The 11,415-nt window shown below is 41.1% G+C and overlaps 1 protein-coding gene across 2 annotated transcripts in view; it reads left to right on the forward strand.

Moving 5' to 3' along the window:
* slit2 (slit homolog 2 (Drosophila)) overlaps window positions 1-10,313 on the forward strand; it is a 115,538-nt gene extending 105,225 nt beyond the window's left edge. For both annotated transcript variants that reach the window (XM_030729263.1, XM_030729271.1), the window contains 7 exons: window positions 560-697; window positions 1,277-1,517; window positions 4,746-4,876; window positions 4,979-5,133; window positions 5,403-5,757; window positions 5,880-6,094; window positions 8,473-10,313. In XM_030729263.1, coding sequence (XP_030585123.1) covers window positions 560-697; window positions 1,277-1,517; window positions 4,746-4,876; window positions 4,979-5,133; window positions 5,403-5,757; window positions 5,880-6,094; window positions 8,473-8,729 — 1,492 coding nt within the window. In that variant the 3' untranslated portion in view covers window positions 8,730-10,313. The remainder of the gene's footprint in view (window positions 1-559; window positions 698-1,276; window positions 1,518-4,745; window positions 4,877-4,978; window positions 5,134-5,402; window positions 5,758-5,879; window positions 6,095-8,472) is intronic.
* Window positions 10,314-11,415: the final 1,102 nt, after the last annotated feature.

Consider the following 11,415-nt stretch of genomic DNA (forward strand, 5'->3'; position numbering starts at 1 on the left):
CTGTTTTCTCTATCAGGATTTGAAGACTTATATTTTTCACACAGAAATAATTTAGTTGCTGGTTTTTCCCAGCAGACATAAGCAGTGTGTGTGTGTTTTTGTGAGAATGTGTGCATGTGAATGGGAGGTGTTGGGAGTGTGATTTTGGCTCCCTAGAAAGGTTTCCTGGCAAGATTTTATCTGAACCTTGATTTAGTTTTATTCCCTTGCTTATTTGTGCTGTGGTCAGTGTAGTTATGTCTGCAAGTGCTCTTCGTCAGGCTCTTTGGCATTATGTAAATTCGGGATTGTGTGTGTTTGTGTTCTCTAGCATTTGTACCATGTGGACTGTCTGGGTCAAGAGGCAATTGACATGTTTTCTTTTTAGTTTTAAAGAAATCTTACACATGTAATTAGAGCAAATCTAGCCACAGACAGACACAAAGAACAGCTGTATCCCTGAAAAGAGTCCAGTAATAACAAGTATTTCTGTGTGTGTGTGTGTGTGTGTGTGTGTGTGTGTGTGTGTGTGTGTGTGTGTGTGTGTGTGTGTGTGTGTGTGTGTGTGTGTACATTTTAGGTGTGAGTGCACTCCAGGCTACGTAGGCGAGCACTGTGAGCTGGATTATGATGACTGTGAAGAGAATAAGTGTCAGAATGGCGGTCAGTGCATCGATGCCGTGAATGGATACACCTGCATCTGTCCGGAGGGGTACAGGTGAGCTACACACCACAACAAAAGACATGCTGACGGTGTCACAGCCTCTTAATCAGCAGTATCTGCAACAGTGTTTTGCTACGTGGAAATCATTTTAACAGACATAAATAGCTTTTAACTGGAGACCTTACCAAATGGAAATGTCAACATTTGCTTGACCCTTTAATGTTTTCTGTGCTTGCCAAGAAAATCATTTTCTCCCCTCACACCAATCTACAGCTAATATATAAAAACTCTTAGTTGTGATATGAGAGAAGCTCCCCCTAGTGTTCACTGACAGTTATTGTGATGAGCATGCTATTTTTCTCTACATCCCTGGATAGTGTGATATATTTTTAAGTTTCCCAACAGTGTTCCTTTTTTAAAAAAAAAAAAAAAACACCAATATCCAACTGTACTTGAAAGCACCAAGGACATTTTTTGAAACATGAAAAGAATACATATAAGAAAAAAATAAGTGCCTTAAAACCCACTAACTGTGTTCACAAGGATAATCTGAAACCTTAAAAACATTTTGGTTAGTACTTAGAAACTCTGGACTCTTATGGTATTTAATGTGAGTGAAAATGTGTGTTGCAGCGGATTATTCTGCGAGTTCTCTCCTCCAATGGTCCTTCCTCGCACCAGTCCTTGCGACAACCATGAGTGCCTCAACGGGGCGCAGTGTGTCATTGTGGGATCAGACCCCCGCTGCCAGTGTCTCCACGGCTACGAGGGCGAGCGCTGTGAGACACTCGTCAGCGTCAACTTTGTCAACCGCGAGTCCTACCTGCAGCTTCCCTCCAGCCTCCTCTCGCCACAGACCAACATCAGCCTGCAGGTGCTCAATCAGTCACAGACTGTTTACTTTATTTGTGTCTTTTGTTTTAATTACGTGCACTTTTGCTTTACTTTCAGGTAAAATATTTTTGCAATTTTTAAAATGAAACCAGGGTTTGCAAACGTTTTGGAGATTATGACCCCTTAAAATAAACAGTGTCTCACTGGTAAACAGCTTAATCAGAGAAACCTCCCAGATATTTTAATTTAAATAATCCATCCAGCCATCCTCTGCCACTTATCCTGTTCAGGGTCACGGGGGGGCTGGAGTCTATCCCAGCTGCAGGGTACACGGGGAGAACATGCAAACTCCACACAGAAAGGCCTGGGCCAAGGTGGATTCAAACCCAGAACTTCTAGCTGTGACAGCACAACAGTGCTAACCACCATGCCACTGTGCTGCCCCTCATTTAAATAATTTGTAAAAATTTTGATACAATTGATTAAAAAAACAATAGCAAAGCAACAAATCCAGGAAATGGACCCACATTTGTGTTGCAAGAGTTTCTTTCTGAGTCATTCCCATGGAGGGTTGTTTCTGCCACTAAAAAAAATGTTTTTTTAGTGTCCATAAGTCAAAATTTGGGGATTTTATGTAAAAAATTTCAGATTACGCATCTCAAACTTTCAACTTACTAACTGAAACTTCTGAGAAAATAACTTGAAACTCTGACATATTAAGTGAAAAACTGGAGATAATAAGTCAAAATTTCAATTCAGCTCTGCCTGTTACAAATGTTGTTTTCAGTGATGAGAATAGGCTTCTGTACATTCCATCTCAAGTCATTAAATTAAAAAAAAAAAGTCCCATCTGACCATTGCAGATTTACCTGAAAAAATTCCAAGGCAGAGCAGGTACACTTCTTAGTTGGAATTATGCAAAATTTCAGGTGATTAGTTGTCTGGGAAAAAATCTAAATTTCATATTTGGAAAATGAGAGGGAACATCATCACAAAATTTAGATAAAATATTAACAAAGTTTATTAACAAAATAATTTGGATTTGGGACATGGTGTCATACCTGTGGAATATGCTGAAGCTGGATGGAAATATGTCATATTAAAGCTTTAATACCTGTGAAACCATTCACCTGATTTTCACCATTTTAAAGAATATCACAAACATAAATAAGAAGCTGTAAACAAAATATCAGTCATGCAAATATTTGCTTTCTGTGAACATCCTAACATTTTAGAGACTTCCAGCATCCATCATTCTGTGTTAATGTGAGCTACACTCCTGAAAGTCCAAATTCATAGAGCTACAGGACCAGATATTCATCCAAAAATATTTTTGAATGACCTAACTCAAGTAGTTCTCTAGATAATATAATATAAAAATGGTTGGTCGGTCGGTCGGTCGGTCGATCGATTGATTGATTATCTTGGCTGAGGATACTTTGACACGCAGGTTGGAGGAGCCAGGGTTCAAACACCACCTTCCAATTAGTACTGCCTCCTGAGCCACAGCCACCCCTGATGAATGACCCTACCTGACCCTCCTATTAATCACCACTCAAATCTAGCTTGTTACCCTTTGGAGAGGGCACGGACACCATCTGGACTAAAATGGCTAGCTTAATATTAACATTTAAACTTAGCTGCACCTCAAAACACTAAAGTTCTGGTAAACACATTAGCTACTAATCTGGTGATTCTGGACAGTAAGTACTTATTTCTAATATTTTAAAGCAAATGTTTTCATTATTTCTAGAATAACAATTTATCAGATGTGGCAAATATTTTTCACAGAGCCACATTGAATAGTAAGAAGAATCTGTGCCTCCCCTCAAATTTATGGCACTTTATAATTTCACTGTGTTGGTTTATTTATAATTAAATTCTCATTGGCATGCAGACACAGTTAGTGACTAGCTGGTAAACGTAGTGGAGCACTTAGCTGCTAAAGAGCCAGATTTCCTTCAGGGGTTTGTAAAGATCTCCAGTTTGTGTTCCTCATGTATTAGCATACATTTAGATCACAGAATCAACACCAGCCATCAGTTTTGCATTTTAATTTCTCTTTTAGAGAAACCAGTGGTTATGCCTGTGACATTATTAGTGCCGGGATGCATAAAGAAAGGACAGCTGAGACAAAAACAGTTAAAGTGGGTGAATAAGCCTGCATTAACAGACAGCTTTTTGATGACAAGTTCATGATATTAATTTCTGCTGCTCCCATTTGGGCAGGTTTAAGCAGAGGTTGCAAAAGTACACACATGCCTCACAAAAGTATTCACTCACCTGCCTTCTCACATATATGAATTTGAGTGACATCCCAATACATCCTGGAGAGAACACCAAGAATCAAAAGAACCCCTATGAGCAAGCACTTGGCAACAGTAGGAAGGAAAAACTTCTTTTTAACAGGACAAAACAGCAGAACCAGGCTCAGGGAGGGGCAGCCATTGGCTGCAACCGGTTGGGGGTGAAGGGAAAGAGAAAAGAAGAAAGAGATCATAGAGAGACAGGACAAAACACAGACTAAGGGAGAGAGAAGGCAAAAAGGTTTGTGACATGTTGCAGTGGCATAGAAAAAACCCTCAAATTAATGAGGATGTAAGCTTTAACTTACGCAGTAAGTCAAATGTCACTGAGCAGTCCTTACCTTTCAAATTGAAATGAGGACCTCTCTCCCTGGAAATACAGGGAGAGAAACTGCACACAGTTTCTGTGTTTGCTGATATTTGTTGAGCTGATAGAAATGTTGCATTTGAAATTACCTCTCACTTAAAAATCATTACTCCCTTTATGCTCCTCTTCTGTAGCGTTAGCTAGATTCTGATGTACTGTGACCACAACTTATGGACCCCTGCCCCCAAAAAAACACAGTTATGGCTCATTCCAGCCCGCTTTAACCCCTTAGCGCTAAGTGTAGAATTATAAATTCTACATAGATTATCCAGTTTTGGCCCTTTTTCATCTCTTTGTGTGTGATAAGCACTGGTGATGGATACACTAATAGGATTAAGTGTTTTGAAGGCTTGCAGTGATGGGAAATAACAAACTCCCCTCAAATATCTTAAACCTAAATTAAATAGCCTGTTTTGAAAATGTAAGGAGTAGAAAGTAGAGATATTTGTGTTAGAATGAACAGTAATGAAGTACATGTACGTTATGTAGTAATGAAGTACTTTGTTGACAGTTCTTATAGTAGATAAATGAATCAAGTGCATGTTTCCCTGCTAAAAATTAGGCCATTGACATGGAGATCATTTTGTGTTTTCAGATTGCTACTGATGAGGACAGTGGTGTGTTGTTGTATAAAGGGGACAATGATCACATTGCCATGGAGCTGTACAGGGGACGTCTCAGGGTCAGCTACGACACCGGCTCCTATCCTCCTTCTGCTATATACAGGTACATGTACATGCAAACAGAAAGCTCATTCACAGACGTCACAATCACATGATGGATGGTACAAATGTCTGGAGTGAATCTCTCTCTCTCTCTCTCTCTCAGTGTGGAGACAGTGAATGATGGTAATTTTCATGCCGTGGAGTTAGTAGCATCAGATCAGACTCTGTCTCTGTCCATCGATGGTGGGCCACCCAAATCCATCAATTCCCTCAACAAGCAGTCCACACTCAATATAGATTCTCCACTTTATCTAGGAGGTGAGGATCCAAACACAGTGCATATTCTTATAGCTGTGTCTGTGTAAATGACATAGAACATCATCTTGGTAAACTTGGTTAAAATCACTGGCATGAAACATCAAGCCTTGATGGGCATTTTGGTCCTCAATTCAATTTGAAACTCACACATATATCATTAAAATAATCTTTAATCATCTTAGAGCTTTTGCTAAAGACAAGTAATGAGATACTGAGATACCTGCATTAATAATATTCTTATTACTTTAATAACTTCTATCTTCGTGTAGGGATGCCAGAGCGTGCCTCAGCTTCTGGCGGTCTTTCAGCTCTGCAGCACAGCTCAGGAGGCCGTAACGGAACGAGCTTCCACGGCTGCCTCCGTAACCTCTACATCAATGGGAAGCTCCAAGATCTAGGAGCTGGGCTAGAACCTGGGCTTCTGGGTTCTGGGACCACCCAGAGTGCCACCAGACAGTGGTTGGGCAATGGGGTGGAGCCAGGCTGTCAGCCATGCCAGAGAGGCGCCTGCATCCAAGGTGAATGCCACCCTACTGGTCACCGCGGCTTCACTTGTACATGCCACGCAGGCTGGACAGGAACCTTGTGTGACCAGCAAGTTAGCAACCCCTGTGATGGCAACAAGTGAGTGTTTCTGTGCTTTGTCTATGCATTTAAAACCACAGCAAGTGCAATGGCAGCTGGTTCCAGAGAGGCAGCAAGATCCACATCCTTATGTTCTGTCCCTTTCCTCTTCCACCCTACAGGTGTATCCATGGCACCTGCATCCCAATCAACTCTTACTCTTACTCCTGCCGCTGCCAGCCTGGCTTTGCTGGTGTCCTCTGTGACGAGCAGGAGCAGGATGCAGCTAATCCCTGCGGTCTGTCTCGCTGCAAACACGGCAAATGTAGAGTGTCAGGCCTGGGCAAGGCATACTGCGAGTGTAACAGCGGATATACAGGGGAGGCATGTGACAGAGGTAAGAAAACATGGATACCTGTAAACTTCCTGTATTGTTCGAAAAATAATAATGTAGTACTTAAGTCTGTTTCTTCTAACAAAGTCTAAGCTTCTCTGTTACTTGCTAACTCTCTTCAAGTCTCTCAGCAGCATGTGTGTCTAAAAGTGTTTCATGTCTCTGCACTGATGCTTCTAACCCATCACTTTTTCAACTCAGCATCTCCTGAGCTTCTTCTTAATCCCACACGAGGGGTTACTCAGGTGAGGCCACCTGATCGCATGTTACCATCCGCTTACTGATTTTGTCTCTTGCATGCAGTCCAACAAACCTCTCCCTGTTATGGTTTGCTGTCACATTGTGCAACATGTGGCATGAAATATCCCAGCTTTCTATTTTTCCTTTCTGCTCATTTTTTACTGCTATAATGTAGTTTGGCAAACTCACATGGTTTTCCTTTAATATTAGCATTAAAGTATTAAACTTTTTTAAAGGTAACAGGTCTTGATATTTCTGTCATTATATTCCAGAACTGGAAATACTTAATAAGCAAAAACATTTATACATTAAGCGTTCACATCTTGCTCATTTGGTCATGTCTCATGGGCATTTTTCTTTTTTTAAGCTTGAGTCTACTACTTTTGTCAACTCATTGGAAAGACAGTGAGAGGGCTTTCACAGGTTCCTAAACAATGTTGAGATTTCTTAGAGCATCACAGCTTAATAACTGTTGACCATTTGCCCTCAAATCACATGTGATGATGAAGGTGCTGGAGAGGTCTGGGTTGACCTTCTACAGTCTGCATACAGATCAAATCTACATGCTGCAAAGCACGTACTCCCATCTAGATAGTAAAGACTGACCAAGGATAACTGTCTTTGATTTCTCAAGTGCATTTAACATGATCCAGCCGCTGATACTGAGAGAGAAACTACAGAAAGTGTCAGTAAACACATCTACCATCTAATGTGTTACTGACTACCTGACAGACATGCCACAGTATGTGAGACCGGGCAGTGCTCTGTCTGATTTGGTGATGAGCAGTGCAGGAGCTCCACAGTGGACTGTGCTGTCTCCATTCCTGTTTGCCTTGCAAACCTCAGATTTTCAGTGCAACTCCAGATCATGCCACCCACAGAATATCCACCAAAATTTGGTATATATTCTGTGATGCCACCTACAGAAATAATCTAATGGTTCTGTAGTGGCTTGATGTTTAGCAGGAAGAGGCAAAGCACTTGTGGATGATTTTGTGGTCTAGAGGAATTATTTGCTTCTGAATGTGAATAAGACCAGAGAGAAGGTGATCGACTTCAGAAGGAAGAGGATGGCTGCATAGCCTGTGTCTGTCCCGTGAGACGATGTTGATGTGATGGAGGGGTACCTGGGTTTCCACATCACATCAGCCTCAGCTAGAACACCGACACAGAGGCAGGCTCTATTTCCTAAGGAAGCTGAGCTCCTTCAATGTGTGCAGCAAAATTATGTAGATTTTCTGTCAGTCAATTGAAGTGACTGCAGTGTACTATGCTGTGGTCTGCTGGGGGAGCAGTATCAGAGCTGAGGACACCAATAGATTAAATAAACTGATGAGAAAGGCTGGATCTGTGATTGGCTGAAAACTGGACACATTTGAAGCTGTGGTGGAAAGGAGGTCACTGAACAAACTACTTTCCATCATGGATAATCCTGACCACCTTCTGCCCCACCTTTTCCTTACTGGCGGAGGACCTTCCCTAACAGACTGACTTATCTCCACTGACACAAGGACAGATGCAGGGATACTCTTTGTAATACTTTCATTATTACGACTTGCAACTACTTGCTACTTGCTATAGAAGAAATTCCCAAATATGGGATAAATAAAGTATTTGTTATTCTTATGAATAAAAACTGTCAAGTTGTTGAAAAGGCTCCTAGAAAAAGTCATCTTTTTAAATCTGAATTTGGTTGAACCAACAACAGATGTCTACTAAACTTCTGCTTTTGAACCTGATAGTTTTATGAATATTTCAAACAGGGGTTGTTCTAGAAAGATTCTTCTTCATCTTCATTCCTTATATTAGTGCCATTTTTCCTCTTCTTACTGTCCTCTTTATGTCATTCATGTATTGACTTGTTGTGTTGTTGTTTAATCACCATTAAGACTGACTGTCATTAAGACATTGTGCTTTAAAACAACTGTTTTAACATTGCACTCCTACAACACTGTCAGCCTTTTTTCAAAAAAGGATCAAAATCCAAACAGCAGAGCCAGACATATCATTCCCAGCATATTTCTTTCTTATCAAAGCCTGACGACTTTTTCCCCACAAACTCTGATGTGCAGAATCGATGGTGTTCTCTGTAAAAATTGCAGAAAACTTGCAAATATTCCCCCTGTTCTTCGTGTCTGCAGAGGTGGCCTGCCGAGGGGAACGGGTCCGAGATGTCTACCAGAGACAGCAAGGCTACGCGGCGTGCCAAACCCAGGAGAAGGTCTCCCGTTTAGAGTGTCGAGGCAGCTGCCCGGGGGGAGCAGAAGGACAGGGCACCTGCTGCACCCCCCTTCGCAGCAAACGCAGGAAATACACCTTCCAGTGCACTGACGGGTCCTCTTTTGTCCAGGAAGTGGAGAAAGTTGTCAAGTGCGGCTGTACAAAGTGTTCTTCATAAAGAAAAAAAGAAAAAAAAAGGAAAAAAAAACAGAGACAACACCGTCAGCAGATTTTCTGTTCTCCAGATATGTTCTGTGTTCCTGCCCCCTTACTTGATCCCCCTTCCCCTGTTGTCCAAGATCCTGATTCCCTGTGAGGAAACCCTGCACAGTATCCCCCACCCCGACCCCATCACCAACAACAACCCTGTTTTGTTTTTTAAACCCTGAAAAAACAAAAGAAACAAAATTTTAAAAATAAAAAGTTTCTTTTCTTGTCAGTGCTGGACTGATGATTGATGCTTCCTCGGTGGGGATGTCGAATTGTATTGTAAAGTACAAAAACAGACTTATTTTTTATTATGAAGTGGAGAAAAAGACAAAAAAAAAAATTACAAGAGTTGACTTTTTCCTTATATCTACTTCTTTTTGTTGGTCATGATGACTCCAATGGTGTGCCACACTGTCTCTTCCCTGGAGGACTGATGGGTCACTCACAGCTGACCACTTCCTGTAGGCTTCCTGCTTCCCGTCCCGAGTTGTGTGTTTTAGGAGTAACCTTAGTACCACAGACTCACCACTAGGAGGAGCTGCATTAAGGCATCGGGAGAGGGTGGGCAGTGACAACCTTCACAAGAAACCATCACTGTAGTCTGCAGTCTCCCTTAGCAGACCTCCTGAACCCTCTGAGACTGTGTGCATGATCCTACACACAGCTGTGCTCAAACATGTGGTATTTTCTACAGCTACTGAACAACAAACAGACACACACGGACACACACACACACACACACAAATACTCTCACCTGTAGAGTTAAACATATTACCTGCCAGGTTAAATACACTATCTGTTTATTCTACACCCCCCCAGTCATGATTGACAAGTATTTATTGTATCATAAATACCTGTACTTATTCAGTAGATTCCCCATGTATCAATCTGATTCTTTTAATATATATTAATTTATACAGTATTTGTCCTTATTTTTGTATTAAAAAGACATAATCTGTCAAGATAGCTGAACTAACAAAATGGTGTCCTTTATTTTGGTTGAAGAGAAGTTGTTTTTTTTTTTATCACTGAAACTATTGTGCTTGCCAGAGACCTTTAGTTACATTTTAATCTGCAAATGTGACGTGAAGACATTGTATATTTTTGTCGCGTTTCCTGGGAGTTTGTACTGTGCCATTACCAGAAGGTCTTTATATTAGAGTATAAATGTATAGATAATTTCCCTACCTATGTATTTCACACACAGATCTTGTGAGTAGCATTGACCCTAGAGGATGCTTAGGACTGTTTTTACCTTTTTAACAAATTTATGCTTAAAGAATACTGTGACTTTTTCTAAATGAAACTACTTTGTTAGCCCCTTGGTCTCCGATGTTAACATGTTGCTGCTAAGTTTTTGTACCGTAGACTTGGATCCTGATCTGTATGTTATATAGAACTTCCTGCTCCTACTGTACGGGGGGCACCTTGTGTAACAGATAAATATGTCCCCCTCCACCACTACACATGTGCATTGTGCTTTATATTTCCCCTTCTCCATCCCCAGACTAATGTCAGTTCCCTGACTGATGTTTGTTTATTAAACACAATATTTACCTCACACTTCTCATCTTTGCCTTTCTGTCATGCTAAGACACACCGAGGCGAATGATTATTAATGACTGGAGAGCAATAATGTGAAAAATAACTCCCCATTATTTTTGTAAAGATAATGCACAGTGCAGAAAATAGAGAATCCACTTGAAATCCTCACTTTTACCTTTTTTCCTACCTTTACTCTCGCATAAATATTTAATCTTCTTCCTTGGTATTTTTGAGCTATCATAACCACAGACTGTATCAGAGTCTATGGTCCTAACATTTCAGCTACAGTAAAGCACCAATCACAGGTAAGTTTATTGCAAGCTGAATGCAATTTAGCTGAAAACATGGAGAAAGAAATTATTCCCGTGCACTGTATTGCCAAAAGTATTTGCTCGTCTGTCTTCACACACATATGATCTTGAGTGACATCCCATTCTTGATCCAAAAGGTTCAATATGATGTTTGCCCACCCTTCCCACAAATAACAGCTTCAGCTCTTCTGGGAAGGCTTTCCACAAGGTTTAGGAGGTTTTATGGGAATTTTTAACCATTATTCCAGAAGCACATTTGTGAGGTCAGGCACTGATGTTGGACAAGAAGGCCTGGCTTGCAGTCTCCACTCTAATTCATCCCAAAGGTGTTCTGTCAGGTTGAGGTCAGGACTCTGTGCAGGCCAGTCAAGTTCTTCCACACCAAACTCGCTCATCCATGTCTTTATGGAGCTGCTTTGTGCACTGGTGCGCAGACATGTTAGAACAGGAAGGGGCCATTTTCTCTTGTGGTCTGGAGCAAAAAGTATCCTTGTATGCGGACGAGCTTCTTCTTTATATTTCGAACTTCTCTGTTTCTATCCCAGCAACTCTCTCCACTCTGGACTCCTTTGGCGGTATTTCTGGTTATAAGCTAAACTTGGGCAAAAGTGAACTCTTCCCCTTGAATAAAGCTGCAAATGAGTATCCGTTAGAGACCTTGCCTTTTAAGATTGTCATGCATAGTTTCCTCTATTTAGGTATTCTTGTAACCTCCAAATTTAGGGACCTTTATGCAGCAAACTTTGCCACCCTTTTGACTCGTACAAAGATGGACTTTGAACGCTGGTCTTTACTAAA

Source organism: Archocentrus centrarchus, chromosome 1, assembly GCF_007364275.1.
Source record: "Archocentrus centrarchus isolate MPI-CPG fArcCen1 chromosome 1, fArcCen1, whole genome shotgun sequence".
Lineage (NCBI taxonomy): Eukaryota > Metazoa > Chordata > Actinopteri > Cichliformes > Cichlidae > Archocentrus > Archocentrus centrarchus.